Below are 16,730 nucleotides of genomic sequence, written 5' to 3'. Positions count from 1 at the left end.
CAGATGCATCCCTATCTTTAATGGCACATAGTGTATAATTCAGGCAAAGACTCTAAACAAAACAAGCATGAGACTAAATCCTGCTAATTGCATTTTACTTCAATAAGCTCTCTCAGTAATTCAAAGAGCGAGCAACACAAATTAATCATGCCTGGAAACTGGGACTTACACCCAGACTGACTAAAGTAGATCAACTTGTGAAGTTAAAAGATGCTAAAGGTGACTTGTTCATGATCTACCACTACCATCTTGAATATTTCTGAACATACTGGGCTCTTTGATTATCAGATAGAAATGTAAGATCCAGTGCCTGAAAACTGAAACAAGAAAGAAAACACAAGGTTGAACAGTTTATTCAGAGACAGGATGGATTCTTCAGTGGACCTATTGCTGAACTGTGGGTTTCACTCTGAATTTTCTTTCCGTAAGTAGTTCTGGTAGCACTTTTTTTGAATCAGTGTAAAACTTTCTCTCTTCCCATAGTATTATCCCACTAATAAACACCAGACTACCCTCCTGTAGACATGGTTGTGGATCCACTCATAAACTTCATCTAAGTGCAAATCCTCCTTTAGTGCCCTGTGTGTACTTTAGTGGTTCAAACCATTTCATATCACCTGTAATTGTGGGATCACACCTACAGTTGTGATACTTCCTATTTGTCAATTCACAAAAGGCAAGGACGATATCTTTGCCATGGTATCTTCTGCTGTCTTTTATTTCCCCTGCACACATTTTTTTCCTAGCTACCTATCTGCTACTTTTTCCAATCACCTACCACCATTACAGACAATTCGCATTATTTTAGATTCTTGTAACATAATTTCCCCAGGTACAGATGACATAAGCAAAACCAAAAGTGAATACCTACACGGGAGTTTGAGATATTCATACATCATCCCAAAACATTCCTGACGCCTTTTTTTATAGAAAGGAAATGTGTTTTGTGAACTCCAGTGACTTCTTCAAGGCCACAGGGTGATGCCAGTTTGAAAGCACAGTTAGTCCCAGCCTTGAGGACTCAGAAAAATTAGACTCAAGAGCACCTCAGTTGTTTTATCTGATTCATATAATGCTATTATGTGTTCCTTGTTCTTCTTCTGAAAAAATGGGAAAGAAAATGAGAAGGGAAACAAAATAATCTATGAAAATCATAATTAAAAATGTTTTAAAGCTCCAGTTCAGAGCACCAACCGTTGCCTATCCGCCAAAGGATAGTATTTTTCATAGCTCTCAGTGTCAGTAAGGAACACAAAAGTCTTGCACACAATTCTGACTGATAAAGCAAACATTCAACTTTAAACTCCTGGAATTTAATCAGTACATATTACAATCTTCGTTCCTCAATGGAGCGTCAGAGCTATATAACATTGCTGTACATTTCATAAAACATGTCATAAAACCTGGATATGAGTCAGAGTTGGTTTGGGGGTTTTTTTATCTGAAAGTATTAAAAAGCCTCTAGTAATTAATTCTATGTTCACTTACAAAAAAAAGTTACTTGAGCATCAAAAAAAAAAAAGGTAAAAACTAGTAACAAGTTCTTGAATTCTTGAAGAGATGAGAAAAGAGACAGGAAAAGAAAGGAAAAAAAATGAATTTAAAAAGTGCCCTGTATCTATTGGTAAGGATCTGGAAGAAGTTTCAGAATGATCATGTCTACATAAGGGCTTCTTTCATGTTTTGACCAGACACTGAGAACATGTCAGCACAATGCTTACTTTTTACCCAGATAAATCTTTTCCTAGTAGGAAGAATCAAAACAAGAAATACAATTGCTTTATATTCTTAATCTTTCTGAATGCTGCCAACCCCAGAGTTTTTTCTACTTTTGTGGTTTCCTCTTCCCTCCCCAGTTATTTAGGCACACAATTAGATCACTGAGAGCTAAATACCTATCTACTTAAATTGATAAAAATTGAAGTCTTCAGAGTGGGTTCTTCAAAGCCCACACTACTTTCTATATATACCGTATGCCTCTACATTTAAGCAGGAGTTAGTGGTATTTTCTTATTGCCACATTTCTGTAGCAGAAATACGATGATAAGAAAATGACAGATTTATATACTACAGAGAATATTTTCATACAGTAAATTACTCAGATAAAATATTCCTCTTTGGCTTTTCTTCAAAGAGGTTGATTTATCTTTGTGCTGAAGAGCCCACACAAGACCTCTGCAGTACTTCATAGTATTTCTAAGCTGGAACAGACCATCAGGATCATTCTATTCTGATCTCATGCATAGCAGAGGCCAAAGAACCTCACCCAGCAATTTCAAGCCTATAACTTACAGCTGTAAGCTCACTCATTCTCTCAAGGTTATCACTAGCACACAGAGGGTCTCCAAAAAGGTCTACACAGCATTTAAATCCCGCTTATGATCTATTTTGAAGACTACTGAGATTTTATGAGGTCTAGGACAGAGAAATTTATAGTAACTACGGGTACATGAGGTAACCCACCAGGCGACCGCAAATCTCTCTGACTCACAATGACCTTTGGGGGAGAGAATTATCCACCGCCTTAGAAAAATACATAAGAAAATTGAATAAATATTCACACATACATATGCATGTATTTGACATCAGACACTGTGTAAATACCACCTACCAAAATCTGTAAAATAAAACTGTGCAGTTTTCATCTGAGCACTCATAAGTGTTTAGACAAAGCCCAGGACTGTTCAGCTCTGACCTTCTGCTCAGGCGCATGTTGTCAGTACATTTCCATAAGAACACACTAAGGACAGCTATTCAGCAAGCTAAGGTTTAAATCAAGCCTGGATTTCACTATGTATGATACTCTCTAGTTCAACTGCAACATACCATATTCACATATTCAAGAATAAATGTATAAATGCAATGATCTGTATTGATCTGATAATACAAATTCTCTTTCTATTAATCTCAATCCTTCATTTATACTTTATTGTCACTACATGTAAGAGTACAGTGATATGACACCAACACCTGTATATCCATTCTACGAGCGACTTCCAAAGTGCCACAGCAGGTGAAAGAAAAAGGAAAGCCTCTGCTGCCACCTAAAGGGTTTCTCTTTCCTTCGAACTGCTAAAGTTGAGAACAAACATACTTGGATGCACTCAGCTTAATGAGCACCCAAACTGAAAAAGAGCCATCAGAACAAAAGCATGCTGCTTAATATAATAATATAGCTGCTTAATATGGCTTTTTACAGCTTAATGTAGCTGCTTTCCCCTCACTGCACAGTGTTCTTGCAGGCAAAATTACAGCTAGGAAAGAGTAACAACACTACATATTTGTTTCTTCCCACTTTGTAAGATTACAGACTACAGTCAGAGTGGTTTTGGATAAATATAAAAGAACACAAGTCTTTCATTACAAGTAATATTTTTCCAGATTTTGAAACAAGGCACATTTCCAAATTCTCCTTTTTTGGACAGCTTCTTTAAAGAACAGCTTCCAGAACCAATCAGTGTATTCCAGCAACAGGCTCATCAGTGCTGGATACAAACACTGTAAGTAAAGACAGGTAGAACAAAAAATTAATCCAACCCTCTCCTCTCAAAATTTTTATACTGACTGCAGAGCATAGTGCAAAAAAATGTAACTTTTTTGTTTTCAGAAAAGCATTTCACAAGAACTCAACCAGTCTTTCTTGTTTCAAAGAATAAAATTACTTGAACAAATACTGCAAATATTACATCATATATCTACCTACTTCAAGAAAACATATCTTTCTCATTGTTAGTTGAAAGGGTGAATACATGTAAAACAATACAAGAAGCACAGCACAATAGAAGAGAAGGATAAGTCAAGATTAAAAGCACATCTTTCCTAAAATGATTAATCTTAAGCGAGGGATTTAAAGGAAAGCAAAATTAGTAATTTTGAGAAAAGGAATCTGGAACATTTTATTTCCCATACCACAAAATACAAGCTTACTTTAGACAACAGGAAAAGAACTTCCCCAAGAAGAAAGATGTAATTTTGGTGCCTACATTGAGTTAGTGCATGTCACCAATTATCATCACAGACATTGATGTAGCAACAAATCAGACCAGTGAACAAACAGCTTCAGGCAGAGAAAAACCTGGGGTTAGAATAAAACTTCCTCTGTGAACAGCATGGTACCATGAGGAAATTCTTGCAGCTTCACAGGAAGCATCTCACAGAGGTCAGCACAGAAGGATGAACTTCATGCATCATTGGCCTCTCTTCATTTTCTACAGTACCTTCTCATAACAAGAAAACATTTCTGTATAGCAACTGTCAGTGAAAAGTCATTTATCTCCAGGATGGACCTTGACATTCTACACTTACATTCTCCAACAAGAAAACAGAAAAAGAAAATCTACACTTAGGTTCTCCAATAAGAAAAAACCTGTATTCCTGCAGTGCATATAAAACTGTTTGCTACTTTCTTCTCACTAGCACCTTCACAGGTAATATGGACTTAAAAGTGAAAACCAAGGTCTGATTTCTCATGAAGAGTCCCTGCAACACAGGCCACAGCTTTGACCATTACGAAGCCACTGTGAGGTGGAGACTTGACCAAAACATCATTCATATAAGATGGAAGGCAAGATGTGCAAGAAAATATCTTGACATGGCTTACCTTGACTGGACAAGAACAGAGCAGCAAGGCAAAGTTTATCCTGCTCATTTCCTCAGTCAGAGGACCTTCATGCTCACACCTTTTCCTCAAGCAAGTTGCAAAGTGTCATTCCAGCCTAGATGCTACAGCCTGTTCTCAGGACAAGTACCTTATGTTTGGATTATTTTTATGAAGCACAGTGATCTCTAACACCATGGAAACTAAGAGACCGTAAACATTTTAGAAGCACAGGTGTCAGCAGGTTAATTTCTGGATTCCAAAATAATCACATCATAGTCATTTCATGCACAAGAACTTTGCCAGTGTCAAGATTCATGGTACGATACTGCAGGAATCCTGCATTTGAATTTCCAAGGAAAAATAAGTTAGAAAAAAAAAAAAGAACAAAGAAAACAAATTAACCAAATCATTTGATATTCAAACACAGCCACAGAGTCCATTTTTACACTGGAGTTTATACCATTCCAAGTAGAAGTTTTAGGTCAATGACAGAGAAACTATCATGGAAAGGGTCCCTCTCTCAAGGATGAACAAACTTAGAATCTTCAAGAGGGACTGTTTTAGGCTGCTGCAATGGGTTTAGAAAGTCGCTGCAAAGAATAGTGGATATTCCATATAAACTCATCCAACTGTCTATCAAAAGGCTGGCAATAATTTCATAAAACAAGGCTAACGACCATGTCTGTATGCTCCACACTTCTTCCTATGTCAACAACCCTCAGCAACATTTAGAGCTGTTCTTGTTAAAACCATTCTAAGTGAGCAGTGAGATAAATCAAAGTAATGTGGGTAATCCCACAGGGTTAAATCTACATGGAAAGATCCTACATTACCAATGACTGTTTAGCTAGTATTGAACAGGCACGATGACACAAGTGGATCTCAATCCATCTGGAGATGAAAAAGTAGTCAGAAAAGGAGGACATTGCACATCTGAGATGCAATGCAGTGTTGGGGTCCCTCCCCCGCCGTGTAGCCCTGGGAGAGGGGCCCTGAGGGGACAGGCGCGGGGCTTCCCTGTCCCTGCTCAGCCTCGTTCCCATTGGTTGGTTTGTGTTCCCTGCGCGGGCAGAAGGACCCTTGGTCCCGTGACTGGAACAGTTCCTGGGCAGAGCTCCGGCCATGCGGCTGGAGAAATAAACATCTCTGAAACATCTAGCAAGAATCTGTCTGTCCATATATATTTCCTTTCCACGGGACTCCTGGTTTGATATATGCGTGTTGCAGGATCCCCACTGCAACAAATGGTGGAGATTTGTGAGCAGAACGATCCCCGATCCCTAAGCGACTGATTTGTGTGAGTAAACCCTGGAAACTTTGGATTCCTCTTCTTGGTTTTGCTTTGCTATTCCATATCTAAACTATGGAGGAACCGTGGGAAGACTCTTGGCTCTCCGAGCCGCATATGGACATTTATCTTAAACTTAAAATGATTCTTGAACAACGATTTGTAAATTTTAGCTTGATTCAAGCTCAGAAAGAACTGAAACACTTCCTGGCATGGTTGTTTAAGAACTTTTTCTATGTTTCTTGGGATTTAATTCTTACCAAGGGCTTTTGGAAAACCGTTTGGACACAGTTAATACTGGAGTCAAAATATATGCCGATGGAAGAATATTTTCGTGAATATTATTTAGTTACCGAGACTGTTGAGCGATGTCAGCTGTGTCCTGGCGCAGGGACCGTGCGGCCCAGGCCACGTGCACCGAGCGCTCTCCGAGCAGCAGCGAGGCAGTTCCCGCGCGCGGGCGGAGCCACGCGAGCCGCAGTGTTGGTGGCGGAGCGAGGAGCGGCGGGACCCGGCGGTGCCCGCCCGGTCCTGTGCAGCGTGTGGTGGAGCGAGCCCCGGGAATGCCCAACCGAGACGGAGCCGCGCCGAACCGAAACACGCGCTGGAGCAGGGCGCGGGGGAGTCGTCGCCCGGGGGCCCGGCCGAGACGTGGGTGCAGCGCCTGGCATTGGCAGCGAAGCTGCGACCAGAGGAGGCGACGCACGGAGAACTGAGCGGCGCGGCCCGGCCCGGCCCGCGCAGCCCCGAACGCGACCCCGGGAAGAGCGCGCAGGCACGAGCAGCCCCGACAATTCCAACACGGGAGCGACCGAAGGAGAGAGCAAAGACGCAGCGAGACAAAAAACAGCAGCCACTCGGAAAAAGATCATAGTAACTAAGACCTTAAGGATAGTAAAATGGTATAATGTTAAGCAAAATTATGGTTTTATAACAAGGTGTGACAACCAGCAAGACATATTCGTGCATAGAACTGCTATTAAAAAGAATAACCCTGAAAAATGCATCCCAAGCTTGGGAGATGGAGAGGTGGTGGAATTTAATATTGTACTAGGGAGAAAAGGGTTACAAGCATCGCAGGTCACTGGGCCTGATGGTGTTTCTGTAAAAGGCAGTATATATGCAAAAAATCGTAGTCATGTTAGACAATATCTCCATTGTAAGCCCCCCCTACAGTTTCCCTTTCCTAATCCCACCTTTCCCTTTTACCCTATGTCCTATTACCCCCAGTGTATTCCCAATCCGTTTTTTCATCCATGGTTTCCCTCACAAAACCATGCTTTTGCCAATTGTTTCCCCAAAAATCCCTTTCCAATGCCGAGTGGGGGATGAAAAGGGGGAGGGAAGAAGTTAAACCCTCTCCTGCCTCAGTTTCCCCACAAAGCATGCTCAGAGAGTCCTGTCTCCCTTCTGTCAGCCCTAAGATGTTCCAGAGAATCTGTTTGGACATTTAAAGACTCAGGAGGGTGGCTTGTTTTGTTTTGAAACTGTTCTTGTTATGTTTATCCAGTTGTTTTCATTCTCCTTTTATTAAAATAAAACGGGTGAGGTGTTGGGGTCCCTCCCCCGCCGTGTAGCCCTGGGAGAGGGGCCCTGAGGGGACAGGCGCGGGGCTTCCCTGTCCCTGCTCAGCCTCGTTCCCATGGGTTGGTTTGTGTTCCCTGCGCGGGCAGAAGGACCCTTGGTCCCGTGACTGGAACAGTTCCTCGGCAGAGCCCCGGCCATGCGGCTGGAGAAATAAACATCTCTGAAACATCTAGCAAGAATCTGTCTGTCCATATATATTTCCTTTCCACGGGACTCCTGGTTTGATATATGCGTGTTGCAGGATCCCCACTGCAACAATGCAGTACACATGAAGAAAAGTGCAGAGGCAGCCCTGGGACAAGGGGAACACACAAATGGGATAAGCAGACAGAACTGAGGTAAACTCTACTGGCGGAAGGAGCAGGTTATGCAATGAGCAGACAAGAAAGAAAAGCCAGAGCTGTAACTCTTAACTTAATCTGGGGAACATGCCAAAGAATCATATCACTAACACTTTTAAGACCCCTGAGCATGTTCTGTACATACTGGTGAGCAGCAAAACCCTTCAAAGGATGTTAAGAAGAGAGGAGGAATTCTCAAGCAGATCCTGATAGTGCTACAGGAAGATCACTGATACATACACATGGCAAACAGCCACGGGCAACAGATGACCATGACATTTTCAGCATGTTTTTGAAGAAAAAGTAGCTCTTTTCTTTTTCCTCAAGCAAGATTATAATTCACCTGCAGTAACTGCTTCCCAAACAGCTACTCCACACCTTAGGGCCTCTACACTTCATAGTGGGAATGTGATGTGTGGCCGAAGAAAGTCCCAGACATCAAGGAAGCATCTTGCTTTCTACTAGAAAACCCATCCAGCTAATTAGACAAAACTCTAGCTGTTCACTCTTTAAAATGCTTTTCAAAAGTTTTATGCTAAGAAATTCTTATCTTGTCTGTAGTTAGCATATTCTCCAGACCTCCCAGTTATTTCCCATTTGTACGGGACAATCCTCCCAGTTTGGGCTCCAGCCCCTACAAACGCAACACCCCATCTAAAGAGCAGCTGCTGACTGGAAGCCTGGAGATAACCCTGACTTAGATTTCTTCATTCCAATATCCACAGCTCTCCATACTTTACAATCCCGTATTCTTGAGAAAGTTCTGCTGCTTTCTCATGAAGAGTCACCTGAAACTGGCATCCTCAGTGAGGTGACCAAATTTACATCCAAAAACTCTGAGCAAAGCTGGGAATGGATGTCTGTCATGGATACACCAGATCTATCCTGGGCCAGCATATTTGTACCATAATCAGCACATCAGTCAACACTGCATTGCAGGTTTCACTAATTCCAAAAACAGAGAATAAAACTTATCATTCAAGTATTTGACACAGATGTCCATCAGTGCTTTCTAACTCTATAGAACTACTTCAAGTAGTTAAGTAAAGACAGTTCAGCAACCAAGAGAAGTTGAATTAGAAGTGCAAACAGCTGTTCCTCTGTGTGCAAAGGTGTCAACATGGGGCTTAAAGTTCAATACTCAGAGCATTACAATTCAGAGAAGTTGCCAAACAAGTACTTGTGACAAGTGACTTAATGAATTCACGTTCTGCAACCACACTACTAAAGCTCAAAAACAGAATGAGGCAAGATTTAGGAAGATGCAAATTATAGTAGAACTGAGATGATTTTACTTGCATTATAACTGATTTTGAACAGTGTCATCTTCATATTCTTAAATCTATTAGGACTCCAATCCAGCAAAGGATATAGGCACACACTTTAGCTTTAAAATATACAGACCCTCAGAAGGTTGTGGGCCACTGATGAATATCAGCATGTCTTTTCCTTCAGTATTTTACTAGGCTGGGTCACAGAACATCCAAGAGTATTTTGAGCATAGACAGGACATATGAAATCAACTGCACAGTCTGGTTTTTTGCTTACATCATTTATTTATATAGTAACTTTTCAAAATGCTTCTATACAGCAACAGTGTACTTTAAATAAGAGAAAAATACAACCGTTAGACGATGTCAGTTTCTAAAAGATAATCAGCAGAAAGACTGAGGACAAAAGATTTATCTTTGCTTTTCACTCATTAAATAAAATGAGTTTTTAAATTGGCTGTTTCCCCTTCACATTCAGTTTGCTGAAACTAATTTTCACCTCTAGATACAGATCCTTAACCACTTACAGGATCCTTTAAAATTTTGTCTCTTTGCCAGCACATGCTCACAACAACAGTGTTCAATGCTAAAAGTCACCAGGTTCTCAATTGACAGGGAGATCTTAACAATTTTACTTCATGGACATCAACAAAATCCCTTAAAAAATAAAAGGTTTTCAGGATCAGGTACATTAAAATTATTCTGCACACAGTTAGCTATTAATAACAATAGCCTTATTAATAATAAATAGCCTTATTTTTCTAAAGATTGTACAAGTTCATATATGAGCAATGCCTGACCCAAATATTTAACACAAGTAATTTCTTTTCATAAATCTATACAGGAATAGAACAAAATAAACATTTAAAAAATACACTTAACAGTAAATGTTTTTAGAATTTGGTTTGTGGAGAATAGGAATTAAGAGAGAAAATATCACTCACTGAACTAACTTTGTTGTCTTTTCAGTCATTTATCTTAAGAAGCAAATGTAATTTTTCTCATGTACTTGCTATGAAAAATTTTGTTACTATTCACAAAAAACAGCATAGTTCAATATGAAACACTAAAGGAACAAAATACATCCACAGAAAAAGTGCTCATAAAATAAAATAAACAGTTGAAACAGAATTCCTTGCTTCCACAAAGCCTGGCAATGAAACCTGTCAGAAGCTGGACAGTTAGATTTCGCAAAGGAAATTAAAGCAAATTGCAAATGAGACAGGAAGAACACAGAAATATATTATCTAATGCTGTCTCAAAATTAAATTAGTATTTTGCCTCAGAACATGAAGGCAAAGTAGGACAGATGAGCAATAGCTCTAGAAACAGAAATTGCCACATATGAGCTGGAGGTAAGAGCTGAACAGTCAAGTCCAGCAGATCAGATGATGCTAATTCTAGAACACTGAGAGTTTAGCAAAGCATGTCATGCCACAGAAACCCAGCATCTCTCCTGATGGCATTCTGTAAGGAACACAAGAACTTGAAGTCCAAGCAGAGTAGTCAGGGGAATGAAAACCAAACCTTGTAAAAGTGACGACCTTCACTATTTGTTCATTCCAAGTACATACATCTGCAAGGAAAGGTGTAGGAGTAAAGAAGACAACTGTTGTAAGTAAAAACGTAATTCTGGAACACCAGACCAAAGAAGTATGACCTACAAATCCTTCAAATCTGGAATACCTTCTCTGTAGAGCAATGGGATGGACTATGATAATAGATCATGCTTAATAATTTTATAACCATGATTCCACAGGAAAGTTGCCTCTGCTAAAATAAAACATGTTATGGTCTAGGTAAGAGCTGTTTTCCAGTCACATGATGTGACTTAACTGTAACCAGGTATTTAATCAGGAGTAATCTCCTCCTCTCAGGATAGAATGCAAAAATGGTCCTTTTGGTTACTGAGTTAAATGAAAAAAATAATTTCAAGCTTCTAATTAAAGACTAATGTGTCAGAAGCATGTAAATTAGGAAGAGACATTTCCTAGGAGTACAAGGCATAGACTTACACCTGCAAACCTGCACAGTTGAGCTTAGGTGGCTTTAGATTCCCAATAGGAATGCAACAGGAGCTTCTAGTAAAAGTGAAATTAATAAAAGCTTTTAATTTTTGTATAAATAATTAATTTCTGTGGTCTTGGGGATGAAAGAATTCAATATATTCAATGTATTTCCATCATTGCTTATGACAAAGTAGGAGAGATGGTGACTGCTAAAGCAGAGGGGAAATGGAACTGGTTACACGAGTTTTATGTCAAAGGGAATCCCCAGCTGACTGCTCAGATGAGCTTTCCATTTCCTCTACCTGCTAGAAATGACATGTCAATTGTCTCTGAGAGCAGTATGGACAAAAAGGTCAAAGGAGAGAGAGCTATCACACTAGACAATGAGAAAAACATTCATCTTCATTGCACATAATCCTTGGCTTAGGTGAATGCAAGATTTATAATGAACAGCTGAGCTTTTCTTTCAGAAGATTCTTGTTCTCCACCCTCTGCTCTTTATTAATATTATTGGGGTTTGGAGCTTTAAAAATTTTTATTTTTTCCTAGTGAAAACCCTATCACAGATCTAAGATGTGATGGGAAATGAGCCAGCTAATGCTGGTCTTTGAAAACTGCAGTGTCTTTTGCCGTGCCCCTTTTACTGTGAAATAGCAATGACAAGACTGTTGGCAGTAATTATAGATTTGAAGTACCCCACCTTGTAAATGCCCAAACTGAAGCACCCCCAAAAAAGGCCTGACTTTCAAGACAGACGGCATTTAAAAACTGCATCCCCTAACAGGTGTCTCAAGCTTTGTATTCAAAATCCTTAGCACTATTTTAATACATTTTGCCCTGAATGTCAAATAAAACACACACAAAGAAGGAGCGTAAGAATGAAAACTCATTTTATTCACCCACTTAAGGGGCCTTCTCCATCTCATTCAGCAACGTTAAAGTTTCTACAAAGCTGTGGAGTAACAACCACTGGAAGACAATTAGTCTTGGGTGCTACAAAAGCAGGGACAGTGTTTTTCTGGTATTTACGCTTTCACTGAATTTATCATTTAAATGAAATCTTTAATTTAAGTGAAATGATTTGTCTTGGGGTGACTTGATGTTGTATTCTCTATCACTGCACTATCCCCAGAAATTAGTATACATGCCTTTCTATGCCTTTAAACTGAGCCTGAGAGGGGAGAGAGAAAAGTGCACTTTTTCAAAGCAGTTTGTTTTCATGTTCTGAGTACACAGAGATAAAACCTGTCTGCTTCTGCAGAGAGAGGGTGGGGAAGCAGCCTGCTTGCTTTCCAGCCAGCTTTCAGCCAGTTTTTTTCCAGCTCCTTTTCCTCCGGAGAGTTGAACTTTTGTTTTCCTGGGACTTCGGTTTTTTTTTTCCTTTTCTCTCTGCTGGACTGTTTCAACATCAGAATACATCAGGAGGAATTTCCACCAAGGCCTTGGCCCTGGAGGGGGGCCCACCACCCCGTCCCAGCTCCAAGGAGGGGGAGAGAGAGACTACGGACGGACTCTGAAATTTTCCCAGGTTTTTCTCTCCACAGCAAGAGATTGTATTATTTAGTATCATTATTCTTTTCCTGTGTGTTTGTTAACTAAATAGTTCTTATCTCTTTCACTTTCCTTCGAGGAAAATTCAATTTTTCCCGAACCTGGTAGGGAAGGGGTGGTTTGTGGCCTGCTTCTCTCAGGATGTATTTCTAAGTTTGGCCAAACAGGCACACGATTGTAATGAAAACACCCTGGCCAAGCCAGAAGAGCTACAGCTCCTATAATAAAGACAGATATTAAAAGTAACTAAGTCAAAATACATAGGTCTAGGACTCATCTGTCAGATTCAGGACACAATACAAGAGAATATACTTACTGAAACTTTCCACAAGGTCAAGGGCAACCTGAGTAGCCACATCCATTCCAGAGTTGATGTAGGACTGGCAGTTTTTCAAAGAAGAAAGAGCAGAATCAATTGCATTGAACGAGATTCTTGGACCATCTGACATCTCGAAATTGTCACTCTAGAAATAACAGGGAGAACATATTAAAAGCAGTTTACACACAGAGAATTTGAGAGAGAAGACATAAGTTCTAATAGATAGCTAACCATAAAGCAGTGTCAACAGAACTACTGAAACATTAGGAAGCAGGGATGAAAGCTCCCTAGATGTCCGTAATTTTAGTGAAAGTGCAATGCAATTCATCACAGGTTTTCAATTCACCTCCTATTCAGTATTAAGCAAAATTACACCACTAAAAGCAACTGGCAGTATTCATCTGCTCATTCCTACTGCTAAGTCACAGTGAAGATCAAACTCCACGATTATGTCTGCTTGAAAACTACTGCTCTATTTACAATCCAGAGGAAGATCCAAAGAAGCCCATGTGCCCAAAAACCTGTCTGGGTTTTATAGGCATATTATCAATTAGGCTAGAAAGAAATATGATTTCTCACATTCAATTTAGCTTCACCAACAGTTGGCCCTTGGAAAAAATAATCTAACAAAGGGCCACTCTACTAAGAATGTACGTGGTGGTAAAACATCTAGCAATGTTTTTAAATAAAAGCCTGTCTTAAAAATCTCCCTACTTCTGCCAAAGATGCTACGAACTTTTGGTAACCAGATTCCATTAGCACAAAATAAAGTCACACAGGTACCATTGTTTATCTGCCTTACCTCCCCCTGGCTTTGCAATACACACCCACAACCTACATCCTCATGGGGATTAGCTGCTCTGTCATTAATAGAACCTTTGGGTGTTTTTGCTTATGCTGTGCCTATCATCCTGCTCATATCTGTTGGTTTCTTCTCAAAAATCCCCAATTTCTGCTCTTCCTTCTTCATGCTTTGCCATAACCCACTCAGACAACATGCAGCTACTGTGAGAAACATGAACCTGGTGTGCAGAATTTTATACTTCAAGTTTCAGATTAAAAAAATTCTGGTTAGGCTTTAGATACACCAAAAAAGGAAAAATAAACACAACAAAGCAGAACTCTTAGATAGACAGAAATACTGCATTAGTCCACGTAAAGAGTAACTAGTATGTTCAAGGACTATATTCAGATGCCATTGGGAGAGATAGAGAGCAGAATCCACAAACAAATTTGGGGTATACCAGAAGGGGAAGAGTTGTTCTATCAAAAACAGCCTGTAACAGGCTATAATCCAACAGCAATCTGGAAAACATCTAAATAGAAAGTACAACGCTTTTCCCAAGCTTTGTATACCTAAGGTTGTATCTCCCTCTACTGCTTTCCCTGAGACTCCAGAACTACATCTTGTGCTTCACTTAAACTGAACAACATTGCCACGTTCCTCACCAGTATCATGCAGACTATGAGACCTGAATACCTGCTGTCTCCTAATGTTTATTTCCTATCTTTTTCTTTTTTCCATTTATAAAATGTGCTTGGCTAGTCAATACTATCTTCTACTACACCATCTTTATGTCATGTGCTTCCAGCAACATTTTAACAACAGTTCAACCTCACCACAAACTGAACTTCTTAATGACAGGCAAATTGGCCTTTCTCTCTATCGCCTTCTAAAGGTGCATCTTTCCACAGATGCAGCAGGCTTAAACTACAGCTCCAGTTACGTCAGCTCATGCTCTCCCTGACAGAAGACTGTGACTGCTATCATTAGAGATCTTTAGAGGCTGTCAAACTGACAACAGATGACAACGGAAAAGTTCCTTATAGAACTCCCTGAAAGCAAAGAAAAAGAATGGTCTTGAAGATGTAATAACAAATTCCTTCAGCTAGTATGTTATGTTACTTTTTTTTAATGTAGTTGTTTGCCATCTTAGTAAGACTGTATAGAACCTCTGTGATCCAAACATACACTATTGAATAGTCACATAAAATCGTATTAGCAGCTTTATCTTTCTGAGCCCATCTTGAGTATCAAAGTTAACAGAGAGAGCCGAATTACCCTCTTGAACCTGGTAAATCTCACTGAGAAAGCCTGCTGAAATTTCTTTTGGAAATTTCACAGACACACACTGTGAAAGCGGCAATCGGAAAAAAAAAACCCAACAGTAAGAAGTTAAAAAGGCTTCTTCATTCTCAGCAAACTACACAGGAGCAGAAGTTACTGGTTATATTAAATCATATCATTGCACTGGTAGTTTAATCTCAATCTGTCTTTTGGAAAGTAATTTCTTTTGGATGAATTTTCCTTTTTTTTGTTTTCTAATAAAAGATTATTTTTCTTAGAAACTGGTTACAATCCTGTAATGCCCCAGCCTGCTTGACAGGTTCAGGGGAAGGTAGTGGGATATACCCTGGGCAGTGCATGGGAAAAACAACCAAATTCTCATGAGACTCAATAACTTTTACTTGCAAGGTTTAGAACATTCAAGTAAAATAAGGTACTTGGCAAATTTTAAAACATCCAGACAAAATAAGGCACCTCCCAAACTTTAGCTTAGCAAACTTTAACTTCTCCAGGCACAAGAAGACACTGGAAATTTTTTGGTCCAGCTTACAACATATTTTGAGAAGAAGGTACGAGAAGAACACCAGAGAGAGAAAGAGAAAGCAAATGGAGAGAGAAAGGTAGATGGTCACCACCCCAAGGATCCAGCATTGTCTCAGCAGCTTCTAAACCCCTGGCAGTGGAGTGTGCTTGGCACACGTGCTGCTGTCCTTCTATCTTCTATGCTCTGCCACTTCAGGGCTTACAGGCCCTGTTCCCCCACCATTTCCCACCTGGCTGTTTTGAGCCAGTCAACTATTCCTCAGGTTTCCTATAGAACCCAAGGCAAAGATGTCACTCTTGAACTTTCTAAGTGAATTATTCAACTTCAGCTTGGAGCTGTCCACTCAACTTCCAAGGGAGGGCCACATTCCTCACTGGAATTGGTTTCACCACCGCGTTTTTAAAGCACTCTTTTCTGCCAGGAAAGTCTTCAATGGGTGCATCAAAGCACTTAATATTTGCAACCCCCAGCCCCCTCACCTGTGGAAAACAACCAGCAACTCAGTGCTGAATGGGAGACTATCGAGGGTATTTTTTTCCTTTCAACAAGCGATCAAACGGTCAGACAGGATAAAGAACCAAAAAAACCTTACAGTTTCTATTCTGTTCCTTATTTTAAATATTTGAGGAAATGACCTCAGCCTTCTATGCTTCAATATCTCAAACTATGAAGCAGAGATAAGAAAACAAAAATTATTTGATTCTGTAACACCAGCTCTACAGGTGACAAGTGCTCTCCGAGCACCAGGATAAGTGCCTAACCCCAGGCACACTCGGTGATCAGCTGCTACAGGGAGACGACCCTTCCCTGCACGGGAGTCGGAGCAGCGCCCGCCGAGCAGGAAGCTCCGCTCTCCCAGGCCCTCTCGCCGCCTCACCCGGTCGGGGGCAGCCCGGGCAGCCCGGGCAGTCCCGCACTTGTCCCGCCGCCACTCCCGCGCTGCCCTCGCCCGCGGAGGGATGGGGCCGACGGGGACAGCCACCCTCGCCAGCGGCCGGTGCTCACCTCGTCCCCGAGGCCTGAGAGTGCGACTGTCCCGGGGGCGGTCCCACGCCGCCCTCCCGGCGGTAGAGGCAGGAGGGCGGTAGCGGCGGGCACTAGGGCAAGCGGAATCGCCTCATCAGCCGGCGCCGTCATGTGATGGGAGGGCTC

At 40.8% G+C, this 16,730-nt stretch overlaps 1 protein-coding gene across 1 annotated transcript in view; it reads right to left on the bottom strand.

Annotated features, from left to right (window-relative positions):
- NSMCE2 (NSE2 (MMS21) homolog, SMC5-SMC6 complex SUMO ligase) overlaps window positions 1–16,730 on the bottom strand; it is a 132,900-nt gene extending 116,170 nt beyond the window's left edge. Inside the window, exons 1-2 of the mRNA XM_032133170.1 lie at window positions 16,584–16,730; window positions 12,964–13,111 (exon numbers count right to left, since the gene is read on the bottom strand). Of these exons, the coding sequence (XP_031989061.1) occupies window positions 12,964–13,111; window positions 16,584–16,715 (280 nt within the window). The 5' untranslated portion in view covers window positions 16,716–16,730. The remainder of the gene's footprint in view (window positions 1–12,963; window positions 13,112–16,583) is intronic.

Source organism: Corvus moneduloides, chromosome 1 (genome assembly GCF_009650955.1).
Source record: "Corvus moneduloides isolate bCorMon1 chromosome 1, bCorMon1.pri, whole genome shotgun sequence".
Lineage (NCBI taxonomy): Eukaryota > Metazoa > Chordata > Aves > Passeriformes > Corvidae > Corvus > Corvus moneduloides.
This window is presented reverse-complemented; position numbering and strand designations above follow the sequence as displayed.